The 23,609-nt window shown below is 38.7% G+C and overlaps 1 protein-coding gene across 1 annotated transcript in view; it reads left to right on the top strand.

Annotated features, from left to right (window-relative positions):
- The window catches only part of LOC128653736 (cell cycle control protein 50B-like), a 48,604-nt gene extending 26,375 nt beyond the window's left edge, over positions 1-22,229 (top strand). Inside the window, exons 7-8 of the mRNA XM_053707202.1 lie at positions 100-303; positions 19,881-22,229. Coding sequence (XP_053563177.1) covers positions 100-303; positions 19,881-20,068 — 392 coding nt within the window. The 3' untranslated portion in view covers positions 20,069-22,229. The remainder of the gene's footprint in view (positions 1-99; positions 304-19,880) is intronic.
- Positions 22,230-23,609: the final 1,380 nt, after the last annotated feature.

The following is a 23,609-nucleotide window of genomic DNA, read 5'->3' as shown; positions in this document are numbered from 1 at the left end:
AGATTAGCCAAGTATAATATATCAGAATGGTTTAATAAATCAAACAGAAAAAATGCAAAACACTCCTCCTAAATCCTATTTAATAATCTATATTTACAGGTACAGCAAAACCTTTGAATTGGATGAAGGCAGCATACGATCTCTCAGATGATCCCTTTAACAATGGTTTTATAAATGAAGACTTCATTGTTTGGATGCGTACAGCAGCATTGCCAACTTTTCGAAAGTTATACAGAAGAATCGAGACTGGAAACTTTACCTCAGGCCTCCTTCCTGGAGAATATATACTAAAAATTAATTACAGTATCCTTTTTATGTTTTTTTACTTTTATGTTTCATATAGTTTTATGTTTATTTTAAAAGCAGTAGGAACATAAACCTTTTAGGAAAGAGAAGTGAATCTTGATTCCTAAACATATTATTAAAATAAGTGCATTGTCACAATCTGGTAGAATATAAAGGGCCTGCCTTAGTCTTAGGCTGTAAACGTGGATGGAAAAATACCAGCTGAGTAAATCACTTATTTAGTTATGTGTTTGTAAGTTTTCACATGGTACTAATTATTAGAGAGGTGAAACAAGGAAATGTTTTCGTTTCGGACGAAATTTTCATTCTGAATATTGAGGGAATTTAATTTCCCCAGAAATGTGGTGGCTGCACTATTCAGTATTTGTTTAGTTGAAAACAAAACAAATACTGAATTTTAATTAAACCTTTACATTCTTTTTAGTTACAACGTATGTAAATGTTTCAAAGCTACAGGTGAAAAAACAAAATGTATGCTTACCTGATAAATTTCTTTCTTTCTGGATATGGTGAAGGTGATTCCACGGCTTGAGTAATTACTGTTGGGAATATCACTCCTGGCCAGCAGAAGGAGGCAAAGAGCACCACAGTTAAACTGCTAAGTATCACTCCCTTACCCACAGCCCCAGGCCCCAGTCATTCGCTTGAAGGAAAAAGGAGTAACACAATGTGTAGGGGTGCCTGAGGTTATAGTCAAAAGAACAACTATCTTAAAATAAAGGGTGGGGCCATGGACTCGCCATATCCAAAAAGAAAGAAATTGATCAGGTAAGCATACATTTTTGTTTTTCTTTCCTAAGATATGGTGAGTCCACGGCTTGAGTAATTACTGTTGGGAACCAATACCCAAGCTAGAGGACACGGATAAAAAGGGAGGGACACGAAAGGCAGTCCTAAACAGAAGGCACCACCGCTTGAAGAACCTTTCACCCAAAAGAAGCCTCAGCTGAGGCAAAAGTATCAAATTTGTAAAAAGTACGTAAAGACCAAATTGCAGCCTTGCAAATTTGTTCCACAGAAGCTTCATTTCTTTCATGTAATTGGCAAGAGTCCATGAGCTAGTGACATATGGGATATACAATCCTACCAGGAGGGGCAAAGTTTCCTAAACCTCAAAATGCCTATAAATACACCCCTCACCACACCCACAATTCAGTTTTACAAACTTTGCCTCCTATGGAGGTGGTGAAGTAAGTTTGTGCTAAGATTTCTACGTTGATATGCGCTTCTCAGCATTGTTGAAGCCCGATTCCTCTGAGTACAGCGAATGTCAGAGGGACGTGAAGGGAGTATCACTAATTTGAATACAATGATTTCCCTAATGGGGGTCTATTTCATAGGTTCTCTGTTATCGGTTGTAGAGATTCATCTCCTACCTCCCTTTTCAGATCGACGATATACTCTCAATTTACCATTACCTCTACTGATAACTGTTTTAGTACTGGTTTGGCTATCTGCTATATGTGGATGGGTGTTGTTTGGTAAGTATGTTTTTATTACTTAAGACACTCTTGGCTATGGTTTGGCACTTTATGCAATTATATAAAGTTCTAAATATATGTATTGTACTTATATTTGCCATGAGTCAGGTTCATGTATTTCCTTCTGCAGACTGTCAGTTTCATATTTGGGAATGTAAACACTTTAAGAAATTTATTTCTTACCTGGGGTTTAGTCTTTTTTTCATTATTTCAATACCCCATTGATGTTTGCCTCCTGATTTCTTCTCTATCAAGAGGCCTATGCTTTTGCATTTTTTCCCATTCCTGAAACTGTCATTTAAGGAAATAGATAATTTTGCTTTATATGTTGTTTTTTCTCTTACATTGAGCAAGATGTCCCAATCTGATCCTGTCTCTGAAGTTTCTGCTGGAACATTGCTGCCTGACATCGGTTCTACCAAAGCTAAGTACATTTATTGTAAAATTGTAGAAATTATTCCACCGAATGTCATTTGTAATAGTTGTCATGATAAACTTTTACATGCAGATAGTGTTTCTATCAGTATTAGTACATTGCCAGTTGCAGTTCCTTCAACTTCTAAGGTGCATGATATACCTGTAAATTTTAAAGAATTTGTTTCTGATTCTATTATGAAGGCTTTGTCTGCATTTCCACCTTCTAATAAACGTAAAAGGTTTTTTTAAAACTTCTCATTTAGCTGATGAAATTTCAAATGACCAACAACATAATAATTCATCCTCTTCTGATGAGGATCTATCTGAAACAGAAGATCCTTCCTCAGATATTGACACTGACAAATCTACTTATTTATTTAAAATGGAGTATATGCGTTCTTTATTAAAAGAAGTGTTAATTACTTTGGATATTGAGGTAACCAGTCCTATTGACGTTCAGTCTAATAAACGTTTAAATGCTGTTTTTAAACCTCCTGTGGTTTCCCCAGGTGTTTTTCCCATTCCTGAGGCTATTTCTGATATGATTTCTAGGGAAGGGAATGGAATAAGCCAGGTACTTCCTTTATTCCTTCTTCAAGGTTTAAGAGATTGTATCCTTTACCAGCAAAATCTATAGAGTTTTGGGAAATGATTCCCAAAGTTGATGGGGCTATTTCTACTCTTGCTAAACGTACCACTATTCCTATGGAAGATAGCACTTCCTTTAAGGATCCTTTAGATAGGAAGCTTGAATCTTATCTAAGGAAGGCCTATTTATATTCAGGTCATCTTCTCAGACCTGCTATTTCTTTGGGTGATGTTGCGCCTGCATCAACTTTCTGGTTGGAACATTTAGCGCAACATGAATTGGATTCTGACATATCTAGCATTGTTCGCTTACTGCAACATGCTAATCATTTTATTTGTGATGCCATTTTTTATATTATCAAAATTGATGTTAGATCCATGTCTTTAGCTGTATTAGCTAGAAGAGCTTTGTGGCTTAAATCTTGGAATGCTGATATGACATCTAAATCTAGACTACTATCTCTTTCTTTCCAAGGTAATAATTTATTTGGTTCTCAGTTGGATTCTATTATTTCAACTATCACTGGAGGAAAAGGAGTTTTTTTGCCTCGGGATAAAAAACCTAAGGGTAAAGCTAAGGCTTCTAACCATTTTCGTTCCTTTCATCAGAATAAGGAACAAAAACTCAATCCTCCTCCCAAGGAATCTGCTTCCTGTTGGAAGCCTTCCTCAAATTGGAATAAATCCAAGCCATTTAGGAAACCAAAGTCTGCCCCTAAGTCCGCATGAAGGTGCGGCCCTCATTCCAGCTCAGCTGGTAGGGGCAGATGAAGGTTTTTCAAGGATTTTTGGATAAAATCTGTCCAAAATCATTGGATTCAGAGCATTGTCTCTCAAGGGTATCGAATAGGATTCAAAGTAAGACCTCCTGTGAGAAGATTTTTTCTCACACATTCCTGTAAATCCAGTAAAAGCTCAAGCTTTTCTGAAATGTGTTTCAGACCTGGAGTCTTCAGGGGTAATCATGCCAGTCCCTCCTCAGGAACAAGGTTTGGGGTTTTATTCAAACCTATTCATTGTACCAAAGAAAGAAAATTTGTTCAGACCAGTTCCTGATCTGAAAATTTTGAATAGTTATGTAAGAGTACCAACTTTCAAGATGGTGACTATAAGGACTATTCTGCCTTTTGTTCAGCAAGGACATTATATGTCCACAATAGACTTGCAGGATGCATACCTTTCATATTCCGATTCATCCAGAACACTATCAGTTTCTGAGATTCTCTTTTCCAGACGAGCATTACCAATTTGTTGCTCTTCTTCCATTTGGCCTAGCAACAGCTCTAAGAATCTTTTCAAAGGTTCTGGGTGCCCTACTATCTGTAATCAGAGAACAGGGTATTGCAGTGTTTCCTTATTTGGATGATATCTTGGTACTAGCTCAGTCTTTACATATTGCAGAATCTCACACGAATCAACTAGTGTTGTTTCTTCTGAAACATGGTTGGAGGATCAATTTACCAAAAAGTTTCTTGATTCCTCAGACAAGGGTCACCTTTTTAGGCTTCCAGATAGATTCAGTGTCCATGACTCTGTCTCTAACAGACAAACGTTTAAAATTGGTTGCAGCATGTCGGCTCCTTCAGTCTCCGTCATTCCCTTCAGTGGCTATGTGCATGGAAGTTTTAGGTCTCATGACTGCAGCATCGGACGCAATCCCCTTTGCTCGTTTTCACATGAGACCTCTACAGCTTTGCTTGCTGAATCAATGGTGCAGGGATTATACAAATATATCACAATTAATATCCTTGAATCCCAATGTACGACACTCTCTGACATGGTGGATAGATCACCATCGTTTGGTTCAAGGGGCTTCTTTTGTTCGCCAAATCTGGACTGTGATCACAACAGATGTGAGTCTTTCAGGTTGGGGAGCTGTTTGGGAGTCTCTGACAGCACAAGGGGTTTGGAAATCACAAGAGGCGAGATTACCAATAAATATTTTAGAACTCCTTGCAATTCTCAGGGCTCTTCAGTTCTGGCCTCTGCTAAAGAGAGAACCGTTCATTTGTTTTCAGACAGACAATATCACAACAGTGGCATATGTCGAATATCGGGGTGGGACTCACAGTCCCCAAGCTATGAAAGAAGTATCTCGGATACTTGCTTGGGCAGAATCCAGCTCCTGTCTAATCTCTGCGGTGCATATCCCAGGTGTAGACAATTGGGAGGCGGATTATCTCAGCCACCAGACTTTACATCCAGGGGAGTGGTCTCTCCATCCAGATGTGTTTTTTCTCAGATTGTTCAGATGTGGGGGCTTCCAGAGATAGATCTCATGGCCTCTCATCTAAACAAGAAACTTCCCAGATACCTGTCCAGGTCCAGGGATGTTCAGGCGGAAGCAGTGGATGCGCTGACACTTCCTTGGTGTTATCAACCTGCTTACATCTTCCCGCCTCTAGTTCTCCTTCCAAGAGTGATCTCCAAAATCATCATGGAACAGTCTTTTGTGTTGCTGGTGGCTCCAGCATGGCCACACAGGTTTTGGTATGCGGATCTGGTTTGGATGTCCAGTTGCCCGCCTTGGCCACTTCCGTTTATAGCCGGACCTACTATCTCAAGGTCCGTTTTTCCATCAGGATCTCAAATCATTAAATTTGAAGGTATGGAAATTGAACGCTTAGTTCTAAGTCATAGAGGTTTCTCTGATTCAGTGATTAATACTATGTTACAAGCTCGTAAATCTGTCTCTAGAAAGATTTATTATAGAGTTTAGAAGACTTACATTTCATGGTGTTCTTCTCATAAATTCTCCTGGCATTCTTTTAGAGTTCCTAGAATTTTGCAGTTTCTTCAGGATGGTTTGGATAAGGGTTTGTCTGCAAGTTCCTTGAAAGGACAAATCTCCGCTCTTTCTGTTTTATTTCACAGAAAGATTGCTATACTTCCTGATATACACTGTTTTGTACAGGCTTTAGTTCGTATTTAGCCTGTCATTAAGTCAATTTCTCCTCCTTGGAGTCTTAATTTGGTTCTGAGGGCTTTACAGGCTCCTCCATTTGAACCTATGCATTCTTTGGACATTAAACTACTTGTTTGGAAAGTGTTGTTACTTTTGGCTATTTCTTCTGCTAGAAGAGTTTCTGAGCTATCTGCTCTTTCTTGTGAGTCTCCTTTTCTGATTTTTCATCAGGATAAGGCAGTTTTGCAGACTTCTTTTCAATTTTTACCTAAGGTTGTGAATTCTAACAACATTAGTAGAGAAATTGTTGTCCCTTCTTTATGTCCTATTACTAAGAATTCTTTGGAGAGATCCTTACATTCTTTGGATGTGGTAAGAGCTTTGAAATATTATGTGGAAGCTACTAACATTTTCAGGAAGACTTCCAGTCTATTTGTTTTATTTTCTGGTCCTAGGAAAGGTCAGAAAGCTTCTGCTATTTCCTTGGCTTCTTGGTTGAAACTTTTGATTCATCAAGCTTATTTGGAGTCGGGTCAAACCCTGCCTCACAGAATTACAGCTCATTCTACTAGATCAGTCTCCACTTCATTGGCTTTTAAGAATGAAGCTTCAGTTGATCAGATTTCAAAGCAGCCACTTGGTCCTCTTTGCATACATTTACTAAATTCTACCATTTTGATGTGTTTGCTTCTTCGGAAGCAGTTTTTGGTAGAAAAGTTCTTCAGGCAGCTGTTTCAGTTTGATTCTTCTGCTTTTTGATTTAACTTTTTTTCTTTCAAAAGTGAAAATAAACTTATTTTTGGGTTGTGGATTATTTTTTCAGTGGAATATGGCTGTTTTTGTTTTATTCCCTCCCTCTCTAGTGACTCTTGAGTGGAAGACTCCACATCTTGGGTATTGATATCCCATATGTCACTAGCTCATGGACTCTTGCCAATTACATGAAGGAAAACATAATTTATGTAAGAACTTACCTGATAAATTCATTTCTTTCATATTGGCAAGAGTCCATGAGGCCCACCCTTTTTATGGTGGTTATGTTTTTTTGTATAAAGCACAATTATTTCCAAATTTCCTTTGTTGATGCTTTCTACTCCTTTCTTTATCACCCCACTGCTTGGCTATTCGTTAAACTGAATTGTGGGTGTGGTGGTGGGTGTATTTATAGGCATTTTGAGGTTTGGGAAACTTTGCCCCTCCTGGTAGGATTGTATATCCCATATGTCACTAGCTCATGGACTCCTGCCAATATGAAAGAAATGAATTTATCAGGTAAGTTCTTACATAAATTATGTTTTTTGAAAGCCCAAGAAGAGGAAACGGCTCTTGTGGAATGAGCCGTAATTCTCTCAGGAGGCTGCTGTCCAGCAGTCTCATAAGCCAAACAAATTATACTTTGTAACCAAAAATAAAGAGTAGTAGCAGTAGTTTTCTGACCTTTGTTTCCCAGAGGACTGGCGAAAATCCTTAGTCGCTTGTAAGTAGAATTAAAGAGCACGTACAACATCCAAATTGTGTGACAAACTTTCTTTGGAATAAGGAGGAGTAAGACACAGAGAGGGAACAACAATTTATTAGAATCTGAGTAACCTCCTTCATGGCTAAGGAACTCCGAGTTCCTCCCTGGTGATTGATGTAAGCCACAGAGGTTATGTTGTCTGACTGGAACCTGATAAACTGGGCTGAGGCCAAGCCAATAGAGCATTGTAAATCGCCCTCAATTCCAAGACATTGATGGTAAGAGCAGACTCCTCCCGAGTCCAAAGGCCCTGAGCTTTTAACTAGTTCCAGACTACTGCCCAGCAGGCTGGCGTCCATGGTGACGATCACCCAGGAAGATCTCTTAAAGCATGTGCCCTGAGACAGATGTTCCTGAGAAATCCACCACGGGAGAGAATCCCTTGATGACTGATCTAACTCTATTCTCTGAGATAGATCCACATGGTCTCCATTCCATTGTCTGAGCATGCACATCTGGAGAGCTCTCAAATGGAATTGAGCAAAAGTAATGATGTCCATGGAAGCCACCATCAGACTGATTACCTCCATACATTGAGCCACTGAAGGATGAGCAGTAGCCTGAAGAGAGAGGCAAGAGGAAACTATTTTTTGTTTTTCCTGACCTCTGTCAGAAAAATCTTCATCAATAGAGAATCTATTATGGTCCCTAAGAACAATACTCTTGTAGCAGGGGAAAGGGAGCTTTTATCCAGATTCACATTCCATCCGTGGGAATGAAGAAAAGACAACAATATCTCTGTGAGATTACTGACGGCCGAAAAATAGACTGAAGAGAGAGGCAAGAGGAAAGAATCTTGGATTTTCTGACCTCTGTCAGAAAATTTTTCATAGATAGGGAATCTATTATGGTTCTAAGAAAAACACCCTTGTAGCTGAAACAAGGGAACTCTTCTCCAGATTCACTTTCCATCCATGAGAATGTAAAAATGACAACAAGATCTCTGTATGAGAGTTTGCTTGTTGAAAATATGGCACCTGAACCAATGTCGTCCAGGTAGGGCGCCACAGCAATTCTACGAGAATGGATCACTGCCAAAAGAGCCCCCAGAACCTTTGAAAAAATTCTGGGAGCCGTGGCTAGACCAAATGGAAGGGCCATGAACTGGAAATGTTTGTCCAGGAATTTGTGATGGTCCCTGTGAATAGGAACATAAAGATACACATCCTTTAGGTCTATGGTTGTCATGAACTGACTGTCTTATACTAAAGGAAGGATGGAACTTTGAAAAACTTGTTTAGACACTTCAAGTCTAGATAGGTACGGAAAGTTCCCTCTCTTTTGGGAACCACAAATAGGTTGGAGTAGAACCCGAAACCCTGTTCCTGCAATTGAACTATCACTCCCAGGGAGAAAATATGTTGTATACATTTTCAAGAACGCCTCTCTCTCTCTCTCTCTCTATCTGGTCTGCAGATAATCTTGAGAGAAGGAATCTGTATCTGGGAGGAAAAGGCTTGAATTCCAATTTGTAACCCTGGGATACTATGCCCACAGTCCAGGGATCTGGGACATCTCGTATCGAGGCTTGAGAGAACTGAGAAAGTCTGCCCCCACCTGATCCGATCCTGGATCGGGGAGGGGGGGCAAACCCTTCATGCTGATTTGGAATCAGCAGCAGGTTTCTTTTAGTGTTTCCCCTTGTTCCAAGACTGATTGGGTTTCCAAGAAGACTTGGATTGTTCCTGCTTGGAAGAAGAAGAGGAAGGCGTTCCTCTGAAGTTACGAAAATGACTCTGACGTCCTTTTCCACCTGTAATATCAGAGATAATTTCTGCCAAACCGGGTCCAAACAAGGTTTTGCCATTGTAAGGAATCGCCAGAAGCTTGACTTTAGAGGAAATGTCTGCAGACCAGGATTTCAACCATAACGCCCTGAGGGCTAGGACAGCGAATCTAGAAGTTTTAGCTCCTAGTCTAACAACCTGTAAAATGTCATCTACAATAAATGAATTGGCCAACTTAAGAGCTTTAATCCTATCCTGAATTTCATCCAAAGAAATCTCTATTTTGAAGAGAATCAGACAAGGCATCGAACCAATAAGATGCCGCACTAGTCATGGTGGCAATACACATTGCAGGTTGCCATTGGAGACCTTGATAAACATACATCTTTTTCAAATAAGCCTCCAGCTTCTTGTCCATCGGATCCTTAAAAGAGCAGCTATCCTCAATAGGAATAGTGGTTCTCTTAGCCAGAGTAGAAATGGCCCATACAACTTTGGGTACAGTATATCAAGGGTCTTTGATAGAGTCCTCGACAGGAAACATTTTCTTAAAAATAGGAGACAGGGAAATGGTTTTTCCCATTTCTGTGAGATATTCTCCCTAGCACGGTTTGGCACAGGAAAAACCTCAAAAGTGGAAGATTCATCAAAGAAACTATTAAGTTTACTAGATTTCTTAGGAGTGACGACAGGGGTATCGGAGTCATCTAAAGTAGCTAAAACCTCCTTTAACAATACACAAAGGTGTTCAAGCTTAAATCTGAAGAATACCGCCTCAGTCTCAGAAGAAGGAATTATGCTGTCCGAATCTGAGATTTCACCCTCAAAGTCCCAATGTATCTTCCTCAACCGACTTGTATGAAAGGGCGCCTTGGGAAGCATAACTGAGGACAGGCACCTTACTTTCTGAATTTCTAGACTTCCTCTTGCGTTTTCCCTGTAATCTCGGAATGGCAGTTAATGCTGCAGATACCGCTGAAGATACATGGGCACTGCATGTGATGCCATTTGAGGCTTGGAACGTAGCAGGAGAAAGCTGAGGTATTATTTTAACAGCACAAAACCAGCAAAGAGAGAGTGGGTGGATTCCACACTGAAAAATGAATAAATAAATGAATTAAAGTCCTGGCTCTGAGACTATGGGTATACGTTTACCCTATAGTGCACACTGGAGAGAGGGGTAACTTTCCTTAGAGTGAATAGGATGTTATTAGGACCGACCATCTATATGTAGTTTCCCGCAGGATAATACTTCACACTCAGAAAGGTAGACAGTAGTAACTCCTTAACAGCAGAAAAAGGTGTCTCACCACCTAAGCAAGAGTCCGCATAGACTTACTGCAATTTCCGGGCACTCCGTACCTCAATCGAATAGGAATCCACAGGACCAGGCTGTGTAGCAGTGGTGACTTAGATCGGCTCCCAAACCAGGTCGGGAGGCGTGTTGTCTACACGCTGACGTCAATACGTCACGGATCAATCTCTCACACTGCTCCAATCAGAGGGCCAATCCAGGTGGCAGGGGGTGTATCACTTGCATGCAGTAAAGATGACAGCTTCTTTCGCTGTATTCTGATGTCACAGGGGATCCTTCCCGGACAGATGAATTGCTGTGAGTTGTAATGGTCAAAGGCTTATAATGCAATGTTCAAACCACTCCGATTCTCACAAGAGGGGCAAATCCAAGTTCCATATATATAGCGTATTATGTATTGTAGGAAACTACCAAAATTCCTCTCAGTCCAGGAGCCTATTCATCGCAGAGGAGAAGGGACTTGGCAGGGAGCCGTTCCGCTAGTATCAGGCTATAGAAAACCTTACCACAGTAAAAAAGCAAAAGCGGACGGCTGAAGTTCAGTGAAATAAAAGTCCTTTATTAGAAAAAAATCTTTAAAAACAGATGGTCAAAGAGCAAAAAGTGTATGTTCAGAGCGCACACATAAGCACCAAGGGATAGGCTTGCTTACGCGTTTCGGCTGTAAGCCGTAATCATAGCATAGGTGAGCCTACTCCAGGTGCAATTTATACACATATTGATTAAAGTGACGTCAGTAAAACAAAGGGGAGTTTAAAACAAAGTCACTCCTCTTAAAGTGCTAATTACATTTAAGGTGCCTGTTACTGGCCACAGTCCTGATACAAAGAATATAAAGTACAATGCAGTGATCATGTTAAACAAAATGTAATGTATACTACATATCAATGATATAATTCAGATTTAAGAATTGGTAAATAGACAGACCATAGCAAATAGGGGTATATATAGTACATATATGATGATAAGGAGTCGTAAACAGCTAGGCAATAATCCTACATATGCTCCCATGGATATCTTAATCCAAGGAAAAATGTGTATATATATATATATATATATATAGTTGTATATTCAACCATCCTAACCTCAATTAAACAATAAATATATATAATATAATACCCCAATAAGAATCAATGGACATCCAATTGTTTCAACCTGTTAATAAAAGTCATGAGGTGGATTATACAAAGTACATACTCATATACAACACCAAGTATAGTTAGTAGTATAGTTGTGTAATTAAAGGGAAATGTTGATGTACATGTGTGCACAAACATATTACAGTGTGAACACAGACATCATGACACATGTTAGTATTAGTATTGATGTTGTTTTTATGTTGTTATTTAAGGGCTTTAGGCGCTATGGTTCCCCTCATCTAGGACAGTCTAACCCCTACTCCCAATAGTTGATGAGGTCAAATTCGGAGTTAAGTCCATGGGGGACTCTAGTCTCTAGTTTGAAGATCCACAGCATCTCTCTTTTCCCCAACATCAAATCCCTATCACCTCCTCTCTTAGGGTAGGGGATCATGTCAATGGGTTGCCAGGAGAAGCAGGTAAGATATTGGTTATGTACTACTGCAAAGTGATTCACCAACGGGGTGCTTGCTTTGCCAACACGTATAGTGGAAAGGTGTTCCCTCATTCGTGATCTAACATCCCTGGTTGTGAGTCCTACATATTGCTTACCGCATCGAGTGCAAGTGATGCAGTACACAACATATGTAGATGTACAGTTAAGGCAGAAATTAATGTCATATACCTTCCCTGTAACAGAGGACCTAAAGGTATCCGATATAATCAAATAGTCACATGCACCACATCTGGAGCTTCCACATCTGTAGGAGCCTTTGCTTGTGAGCCATGAGCTAGCCTGGGACGGCGATTTCTTAAGGACTGTAGGTGACAATATATTGCCTAATGTGCGGTTCCTCCGATAGGAGCATCTCACACCTTCCTGTACACATCCTAATAGTCTCTCGTCTGCTATGAGCATCTTAAAATGATGTTTCACAATTTTACATACATCTACATATTGTAAACTGTAATCAGTTACAAAAGTAACACCTTTATGTGTCTCTGCAGTTTTAGATCTATTTTGTAGTAGATCTGATCTATGTAATTTGGAAACATCATTAAAGGCCCTATTCACAGTTTTTCGTTGGTACCCTCTCTGCAAGAGGCGCTTGTGAACCTCCTTCATCTGGACTTGACCCTCCATTTCATCAGTACAATTTCTTTTCGCCCTGATGAGCTGGCCTTTGGCAATGGCATATGGAACATGTCTAGGGTGGCAACTACTTGCGTGTAGCAAGGAGTTGCTAGAGATTGGTTTCCTATACAGGCTAGAATAGATTCTACCTTCCCTACTACCACTGAGGGTTATGTCCAGGAAATTAATCTTAGCCTTTTGGATCTCATACGTGAATTTGAGGCCTATCGTGTTGGAGTTAATGTTTAGTATGAGATCTGTCATAGCAGCCTCATTTCCACTCCAGATAAAAATCAAGTCGTCAATAAAACGACGAAAGAATATAATCTGGGACTTATGGGCATTTCTATCTCCAAAGACGTGGGACAGCTCCCACCAACCCATAAACAGGTTGGCATAGGAGGGGGCAAACTTGGCCCCCATAGCTGTCCCCCGCCTTTGGAGATAGAACGTGCCCTCAAACTCAAAGAAATTGTGGGTCAAAAGGAAGCGGGTAACTCTCAACACAAAGGCCTGAAAATCTTCAGAGAGGTCAGACCACTCCTGTAGAAAAAATGCAATGGCCTCTAGTCCTCTATCATGAGGGATAGAGGAGTATAGGGCCGTGACATCAATAGTCACCCAGCTATACAAGTCACTATCCCACTTTATATCGTCAATCAAATTGATCAAGTGTTTAGTGTCTCTCAAAAAGCTAGGCAAAGCTTCAACAAAGGGATTGAGTACCATATCCAACCACTGGGAGAGGTGCTCAAAAAGAGACCCAATCCCACTGACTATGGGGCGGCCTTGGACATTTTCAAGGGACTTGTGGACCTTCGGGAGATGGTGGAACACCGGGATGACCGGGCATCCCACGGATATGTATGCTGCTGTTTCCTGATCCAAGAAACCTTGTTCCACCCCATCATCCAGAAGGTCTTTCAACTCCCTTTGAAAACGTTTAGTGGGGTTGCTGGAGAGTATCATATAAGAATCAACATCGTTTAGTTGTCTTAGAGCTTCATTTATGTAATCAACCTTATTTAATACCACCACTGAGCCACCCTTATCAGCATTACGCACTACAATATCTCTATTGTTAGACAGTTGTTCAAGTGCTGTTCTTTCTACTTTGCTCAGATTTTGTTCATTCCTTTTACTGGATCTAGCTAGAGCTGTTAGATCTCTTTCAACCCTTCCAAAGAAGACCTCCAAGATACCACCCCTACTGTGTATGGGGTAGAACTTGGAGGGCCTCTTTAGCCCTTTTACACGAGTAACACATTCCAGGTCATTTGACCTAGTGCTTTCTTTCATTAGGTTGTTGAGAGAAATAAGATCACAGGATTCCACAAATGGAAGATCAGTGTTAAGGTCAGTGTTCACCCATTTTCTAGGAGTAGGGTTCTCTAGTGTGGTAGTGTCAGTGTCTGAAAAATGACCTTTCAAAGTGATGTTTCGGATAAGCCGGTTTACATCAATGATGGTTTTAAATAAATTGAAGTCAGTTGTAGGAACAAATCCCAATCCGAGTCCAAGCACCCGTAATTGGGCTTCAGACAACTCAGTCTGAAAGATTAATAACACAACTCATTTGTATTTTGTTTGTCTGTTGTCCCTTAGCTTGTACCCCTGCCTCCCCTGTCTTGTCTTCCCCCCTCTGTCCGGGTTGGTCTGGGGCAAGGAAAAAACCTGCTCCAACTGTGATTGTTCCCCTTCAAGTGTGGGAGGTGGGCCACTACCATTAGTGGCCCTTGGTTCTATTGAGGTAGTCGGTACATTACTTGGACAATATTTACTCGCCACATTTATGTTAGATGTCTGTATAGGTGTAATATTAGGTCTAACAATCTCCCCATGGCTGATTACATTTTGAACGACAGGGTATGCTGTAGGGGTATTTTTAAGTATACTTTTTACCCCACTAGTGGAAGCTGCCTCATCCCCACTGGTACCTGACCCATCATCCCCTGATTCAGCCTCTGTGTCAGAGAATCTAACCTGTGGTCCCCTTCTATTTCTGCGGCCCCTATTTCCCCTATTTCTGTTTTGTAATCTCCTATTGAGAGAACGTTTACTTTTATTCCATATGTATACTGAGTTGGTGTTATAATCAGTTTGGTCACGTATGTACTTAGCGTGTTTGATATCAATTACCTGTTTCTTGATACTAATCATCACATCTCTTAGTACAATATCAAATTTGCCATAATCAACCTCATTTTGTCTAGAGTTCAACTCTAACTGTAACAAACCTATCTCTTCTCTAACCAGACTAAGGAGCTTGGTTTTAAAATCACATAGTAAAGCCATAAGTCTTAAAGAGCAGTCCGACAGTATGTCATTCCAGGCCTCCATAAAATCTTTATCTTCTGTATCAAAGGTAGGGAACTTATTAACCCTCAGGCCACGTGGTATGATCTGTATTTCAATATATTTGCTCAAAGACCAGATATCCCACTGCAGTTTAATTTCCTTTATTTTAAGTCTTTCAATGTCATCAAATAGCTCACTCAAAGTAGAGAAGGACTTGTCTGTTGAAAAAATCCTTGATAATTCAGGACCTGGATCAGTAACAGTCTCTGAAGGTAGTAACGAATAAAACTGTACTAATTGACCACCTTGGTTTCCCTGCATGATGGAATCTCCCCACAGGTGTAGCCTGATTACACCTAATAATACAAAACCAGCAAAGAGAGAGTGGGTGGATTCCACACTGAAAAATGAATAAATAAATGAATTAAAGTCCTGGCTCTGAGACTATGGGTATACGTTTACCCTATAGTGCACACTGGAGAGAGGGGTAACTTTCCTTAGAGTGAATAGGATGTTATTAGGACCGACCATCTATATGTAGTTTCCCGCAGGATAATACTTCACACTCAGAAAGGTAGACAGTAGTAACTCCTTAACAGCAGAAAAAGGTGTCTCACCACCTAAGCAAGAGTCCGCATAGACTTACTGCAAGTTCCGGGCACTCCGTACCTCAATCGAATAGGAATCCACAGGACCAGGCTGTGTAGCAGTGGTGACTTCGATCGGCTCCCAAACCAGGTCGGGAGGCGTGTTGTCTACACGCTGACGTCAATACGTCACGGATCAATCTCTCACACTGCTCCAATCAGAGGGCCAATCCAGGTGGCAGGGGGTGTATCACTTGCATGCAGTAAAGATGACAGCTTCTTTCGCTGTATTCTGATGTCACAGGGGATCCTTCCCGGACAGATGAATTGCTGTGAGTTGTAATGGTCAAAGGCTTATAATGCAATGTTCAAACCACTCCGATTCTCACAAGAGGGGCAAATCCAAGTTCCATATATATAGCGTATTATGTATTGTAGGAAACTACCAAAATTCCTCTCAGTCCAGGAGCCTATTCATCGCAGTGGAGAAGGGACTTGGCAGGGAGCCGTTCCGCTAGTATCAGGCTATAGAAAACCTTACCACAGTAAAAAAGCAAAAGCGGACGGCTGAAGTTCAGTGAAATAAAAGTCCTTTATTAGAAAAAAATCTTTAAAAACAGATGGTCAAAGAGCAAAAAGTGTATGTTTAGAGCGCACACATAAGCACCAAGGGATAGGCTTGCTTACGCGTTTCGGCTGTAAGCCGTAATCATAGCATAGGTGAGCCTACTCCAGGTGCAATTTATACACATATTGATTAAAGTGACGTCAGTAAAACAAAGGGGAGTTTAAAACAAAGTCACTCCTCTTAAAGTGCTAATTACATTTAAGGTGCCTGTTACTGGCCACAGTCCTGATACAAAGAATATAAAGAATATAAAGTACAATGCAGTGATCATGTTAAACAAAATGTAATGTATACTACATATCAATGATATAATTCAGATTTAAGAATTGGTAAATAGACAGACCATAGCAAATAGGGGTATATATAGTACATATATGATGATAAGGAGTCTTAAACAGCTAGGCAATAATCCTACATATGCTCCCATGGATATCTTAATCCAAGGAAAAATGTATATATATATATATATATATATATATATTTGTATATTCAACCATCCTAACCTCAATTAAACAATAAATATATATAATATAATAAAAAAATTATTTTAACAGCATCATCCTGAGAGACATTAGGCTAAAAAAAAATTACCGTTTTATTTTGCAAGTTTTCTTGACACATGAAGAACAAAATTGCATAGGAGCTGCAATTTGTTCACCTAAACATAATAAGCATGAATTCATGAGAGCAGGCTCTTGCTCCATATCAGACATGTGAAACAGTAAATAAACTTGTACACATAAGTTTCAAAGATTTAAATATTCAATTAAAATAAGAAAAGGAAAAAATTAACTTTAAATTTTATCCCAAATTAGGATCGACCCCCAGCTAAAATTATGTGAGAAAAGTTAAGAAATAACATCAAATAAACTTCTAAAATACCCCTCAGGCAACCCCACACCTCAATTACTGAGGTGCCTTACCGCTACCAATTAAGACCGGATCACCCAGAAATGGAGAACAACTTTTTCCTCAGAAACATTATGAATTAAAGCCGGTCATGTGACCACAACTGCCGAACTCAAATTACTGCTGCGACACAGAGGCACTAAAAATAGCTTCCTGGTACACTGAGTACCAGAAATAACCGTTTTTTTTTCAAACCGGAGAGTTTAAAATATTGCATTGTTTTATTTTAAAGCAAAGGGGAAATGTATAAGATGCTGAAATAGAAAATTCAGCCTTACTTTCAGTTTAAACCTGTATTGTTTTAACAAGTAAATGTGTCAAAAATAAAGCCTACTAAAAACATTTTACCCTTTTCTTTTTTTAAAAAAAGTGTTTAAATGTTAGTCTCACACATGCTACAGTGCCTGCTTCATGCCCCAGTGTAACCCATACAACAGGATTATCTATGTCCCAATAAAAAAGCAGTGTCTTTTAATTTAAGTGCATGGTCTCCCCAGCTGGAAGAAAAAGCATTTACGTGCTCCGCTGTCCGGCATGTAGACAGTAGTTACAAGGTATGAGAAGACAGTTCTTCACAGAGCCCTTTGAAAAAGAAAGAACAGAGTAGCCAACTTGGCTTTCTAAACTAGAGCAGCAATTGTTAGGAAAACTCACTAAGTACCTCTTTACAAGTTCCTAACTGCTTTAAAGCCACCACTACTCGACTGCAAGGAATGACGTAGAATACGGCTATACCCCAAAACTTGCTTGTAGATGAAATTTAAAAAAAAAAATCTTCAGACACCCTAACTTCATCACCTCCATGCACTGAAGGCAAAGAGAATGACTAGGGGTTGTGGGTAAGGAAGTGATACTTAGCAGTTTAACTGTGGTGCTCTTTGCCTACTCCTGCTAGTCAAGAGTGATTTTCCCAACAGTAATTACTCAAGCCGTGGACTCACTGTATCTTAGGAAAGAAATTTCACCTTTTAGCTACACTAGTAACAATACTTACCTTAACATTCTCTGGAGAGTGCACTAACCCGTTCTTCTTCATGCTAGAGCCCCAGCCCCGCTAACGACAGTCTTATTAATGCTCTCCGTTCCCAGGACCTGCACTAACTTTAGTGTAGTTCCTGATAGCCGAGTGTGCTAAGCCTCCCGTTAGAGCAGCCGGGGCACTGGTAAGAAGAGGAGCGGGTTAGTATGCTCTCCAAAGCACGTTAAGGTAATAACTCCTTTTATAAAAAAATAAAGGAAACCAAATACTGACTATTTTTCGTCCGTATTGTTTTGTTTTCTTTTGGTGCATGTATTCAGATTTTTGTTTTTGTAAAACGAAAATCAAATTTTTTGATGAAATGATTGCACATCTCTACTAATTATTCTATGTTTGTTTTAGAGATTTACATCACTTTACATCTATTATCAAATGTATTTTGTTAGTGGCTGCACATATATGCATTGTCATTTAGCTCAACTAGCCCCCAGTAGTAGATTGTTGCTCTGAAACTGATTCTATGCATTTTAGTATTATTGCACTATTGCTTGCATAGAACACATAGGGCTAGATTTATTAAAGGTGAGGCGTACAGGGGCACGTATACGCGCCCCTGTACGCCTCAGCTCACCTGTGGCGGGGCGAAATTACCCGCAGGTATTCGCTATTGTGCACGAGCGCAATTTTGCGCTTGCATGCAATCCCGCCCCCTGCCCGCGCACAGCCAATCAAGCGCAGGCAGGAGCTGTCAATCTCCTCGGTCTGACTAGACCAAGGAGATTGAATTTCACCACCTTAGAGGTGGTGAATAGGTTAGAGAAGCGGTGGTCTGGTGACCGCTGCTTGATAAATATGGCGAGCAAGTTCTTATGAGAACTTGCAGCCGTAGGGCGTTAATAAATCTAGCCCTTAAAAGCATTTTCTTCTTACACTTTTATGTTCCGTTACATTTAGACATCTGACTTCACTGCATTTCTCTTAGAGACATGAAACCCCAATTTTTTCTTTCATGATTTAGATAGAAGATACAATTTTAAACAACTTTCCCAATTACTTTATCACATTTGCTTAATTCTATTGGTATCCTTTTGCAGAAAAGCACTACTGAGAGCTAGCTAAACACATCTAGTGAGCCAATCACAATAGACAAATATGTGCAGGCACTAATCGGCAGCTAATACCCACTTATGTAAGATATGTTCATATTCTTTTTCAACAAGGGATACCAAAAGAACAAGGTTTATTTGAAAATAGAAGTGAATTTAAAAAGTGTCTTAAAATTACATGCTATATAAGAATTATGCAAGTTTATTATTGACTTTCCTATTACTTTACATTTTCATAGGTTAATCTATAGAATGTTTGGTTAAAGGGACATGATATCCAAAAAAATTCTTTCATGATTCCGATAGAGAATACGATTTTAAACAACTTTCCAATTTACTTCTATTATTTAATTTGCTTCCTTCTCTTGTTATCATTTGATGAAAGGTTTATCTAGGCAAGTTCATGAGCAGCAGAGAAACTAGGTTCTAGCCGTTGATTGGTGGCTGCATATATATCTCGATTGTCATTGGCTCACCCATGTGTTCAATTAGAAACCAGTAGTGCATTGCTGCTCCTTCAACAAATGATACCAAAAGAATTAAACAGATTAGATAATAGAAGTAAATTAGAAAGTTGTTTAAAATTGTATTCTCTGTCTGAATCATGAAAGAAAATGTTTGGGTTTCATGTCCCTTTTAATGTAGAGTTTAAAGAATGTGAAAAAACAAACCTGAATAGTATGTTTGGTATGAATTATTAGAGTGCTTCATTCCACAATGCAAATTTTTTTTTTTAATTTGATAAATATTCTCATCTCAACTTACCAGCCCTTGAATTGACTCCTTTTGTGGGAAAACTAATAATACTGCTGTTTAATACCCTCTAAACTGATTGCTATTTCTGTCCTCAACCTACTCCCTATTACTATGCGAAACAGTAACCTTAACTCAAGCGTAACAGATTATCCTGTGTTAAGTTTCGGTGGACGAAAAAAAGTTGTATTCAGCAGTGTATCTTGGATGGGTGGAAAGAATCCATTTTTAGGCATTGCATATCTTGTATTTGGATCACTATGTACTTTTGTTTCATTTATTATGCTAATCGTATACATAAAGTACCAGGAAAAAAGCAATGACATTAATCTATGAACGTCTCCTACACTGGAATGTGACATAATAATTTTCTTCGCCTCATCTGTTTTTTGTTTCTTGTTTTTTTGTTTTGTTTTTTTATACCCTTACTACAACGCATGCATTTCAAACAGTAAATCTCATAAATGTGATGCAACAGTTTTATGTGATCATATCATAAAATATATATATATATATATATATATATATATATATATATATATATATATCCTGTATGACACAAACTCACAGACTTAGAGCTGTGTAATTGTAAGGAACAATATTATATACATTTTCCTTTTTTTTTTTTTTTTTTTTTTTCTAGTGAATGTGTAACTTTGTAGGCATTAGGAGTTGGACTCTCTGGTTAATTTTGTTCTTTTAAATAAAGATATAAAAAAATGTACTTTTTGTTGCTGGTATTCAGCTATAAAATCCACTTTGTAAAAGGGGGGAAAACGGTTCTATAACCAATAAAAGACCCATGCTGCGTCACTCATGCTAAAATGATGTGCCCTAACAAATTAGATTAATTCATTTTTTGCACTATAATGACCCTTTAATAATAAAATGTAGTTTTGACTGAAGGATATGGGTATGTCTTACCATAATAAATATGTGCTACGTTTTAGTATTCCTAATGTATTGAATGCAGCCTTGGTGCAACTTTTAAAACCCTGTTCTCCTTATCATTTGCTGAGCCTAGTTAGGGACAGCGTTTAGGGTAACAATCTCACACGGTTTAAAGGGACAGTAAAGCCTAATAATTACAATCTTTTCTTCAGTCTTCCAATAGATTAACGTAATAGCAGAGTCCGAACATTATTAGAATAGATTAACACTGTTTTCTCAAACTGCTTTTCAATGGTCAAAATCCACCTTCAAACTTCCTTATTTGGAGGATCCAATGTGGACTCGAATTTGAAGAAGATAGTACAGTTAGCAAAATCTCAATTGATTGTCTTCAATAGAAATTAGATACAAAACTATAAACTAATGCGACATATGTACCACTGTTAGGCTAATGAAGCCTGCCATGTTCTTGTTTTGTTTTTTTTAAGGACTGGAATATCCATAATGTTAAGACTTTAATTTTAGGAAAAGATGGCAAAATAAAATTTATTGCAATGTTGTATTACTATCCATAATTAAAGGGACAGTAATGTCATAATTTTAGACAGCTATGATAAACTTTTAAACAACTATCCATTTTACTTCTATTATTTAATTGCTTCCTTCTCTTGTTAGGATTTATCTAGGTATGCTAAGGAGTAGCAAAGAACCTGTGTGTTAGCTGCTGATTGGTGGCTGCATATATATTGATTGTCATTGGTTCACCCCATGTGTTCAGTTAGAAACCAGTAGTGCATTGCTGCTCTTTCAAAAAATGATACCAAGAGAAAGAAGCATATTTTGATAATAAAAGTAAACTGCTTAAAAGTTGTATATTCTATCTAAATAATGAAAGAAAATGTTGAGTTTCATGTCCCTTTTAAGCATTTTATATTTCAGTCTTGTTTACTGTTCCTTTACTGACAGTAAAGTCCAAATTCTACTTCAGAGTGAGATAAACCATGCAATTTTGAACAAATTAATTCATTATGAATTGTGTTTCTTTCTTTTTTTTTGTATCTTTTTTTTTTTTTTTTTTTTAAGGACCAGCAATGCACTACTGGGAACAAGCTTACTATATATTTTGAGCCAAATACAAGGCATACATGTGCAGCCACCAATCAGCATTTATCTCCCAGTACTGCATTGCTGCTCCTCAGCCTACCCAGGTATAATTCTCAACAAAGGATTCCAAGAGAATAAAGCAAATAGGATAATATTTGAAAGCTGTTAAAAATTGCATGCCCTATCTGAATCATGAATGTTCAATTTTGACTTTGCTTTCGCTTTTAATGTCCTCTAAGGCAATCTCTACTGTGATAATTAAAAGCTATTCTGTTTACAGCTTATTTTCATTACGATTATTTGTTTACATAAAACTGTTTTGATGCTTCTACACATTAGGTTGTTGACACTATATGATTGTGTTACTTGCCTTATGTGTCATTTAATGATAAAAAAAATAGTTTCCAGTCTCTGCTAATACATTTTTTTTTCTCATTGTCACCTGATTAGTATTTCTGAATTTTTAAGAAAATAAAAATTATTTATACAGACCTGAATAAAATATTTTGTGTTGCATTTACTGAACCAGACAGGCACACACCACGCCCTGGTTTGCTAATAGATGGGTCTGTAGTAAGCTTCTATAGAATCTTTCTCTGTGATTTCTACTGCAGTCCATATATGTTGAAAATGACTTTATTATTAAAGCCCAAGGGTATTGCTAGAAAGCAAAAGGGCTAGGGGCATATTTGGTGCCCTGCCCCAACTAATTGATATTAACCCCTCCAAAGCCTTAACCCAACTAAGCCATATACCCAACCCATCACACAATCGATGAATCACATTGTGATTCTATATATTTGTACACATTGGCTCACATGTAAGCATCATTAAATCACAAAAATATTCTCATGCTTATACAGTAGTAGTGACGGACTTCTAATTTGAAATCAACGTTAAAAGCAGGAACTATACATAGACAATATTGTTTGAAACAGATCAAGTAAATCTCAGCCACAACCTCTATCAAAGAACTGACAATACAACAAAATGAAAAATGCAGGTATTAAGGGACACTGAACCCAATTTTTTTCTTTCATGATTCAGATGGAGAATGCAATTGTAAGCAACTTTCTAATTTACTTCTATTATCAATTCTTCATTCTCTTGGTATCTTTATTTGAAAAGCAAGAATGTAAGTGTAGAAGCTGGCCCATTTTTTGTTCACAACCTGGGTTGTTCTTGCTGTTTGGTGGATAAATTCACCCACCAATAAACAAGTGCTGTCCAGGATCTGAACCAAATATTGGCTGGCTCCTTAGCTTAGATGCCTTCTTTTTGAAATAAAGATAGCAAGAGAACAAAGAAAAATTGATAATAGGAGTAAATTAGAGCATGCAATTTTAAGCAACTTTCTATCTGAATCATGAAAGAAAAAATTTGGGTTCAGTGTCCCTTTTTAAGGGCTGTTTCAAAAATTTTCTTAGGCCAGTGCTAGGAGGGAATGTGAGAAACAGAGGGAGTCCTCCAGGTGTACAGTGTCCTGCTACAATGCTTCACACTGGCCTGCAGGGTTCACTAGGGTTGCAAGCTGTCCTCCACAAAATACTGGACAACTAGTGGTAGTTGGGGACACACAATGCCCCCTCCCCAAAGCTCTACATTAGGCCTCACCATATATCATTTTTACTACTGATGATTTTATCCCTGCCAGTAACGCACAAAGCAGCGCTTTATTTCCCTTTCATATCCAGTAGCACACACAGTAGTATTTTCACACCCACATGATTTCTAGTTGTGATTGTCTGTCTTGTTTTGCTTCTTTGTATAGGCAGTAGTGCTAGTGTAATGATAAATACAAATTTACCTTTTTCTCAGGAGCAAACTGAGGTCTATAGCTAGTAGATCAGATAGTATAGAAGCAAAGGTGCCCAAGGATAAT

Source organism: Bombina bombina, chromosome 3, assembly GCF_027579735.1.
Source record: "Bombina bombina isolate aBomBom1 chromosome 3, aBomBom1.pri, whole genome shotgun sequence".
Lineage (NCBI taxonomy): Eukaryota > Metazoa > Chordata > Amphibia > Anura > Bombinatoridae > Bombina > Bombina bombina.
Note: the sequence above shows the minus strand (reverse complement) of the source record. Positions and strands in the feature narration are given on the sequence as shown.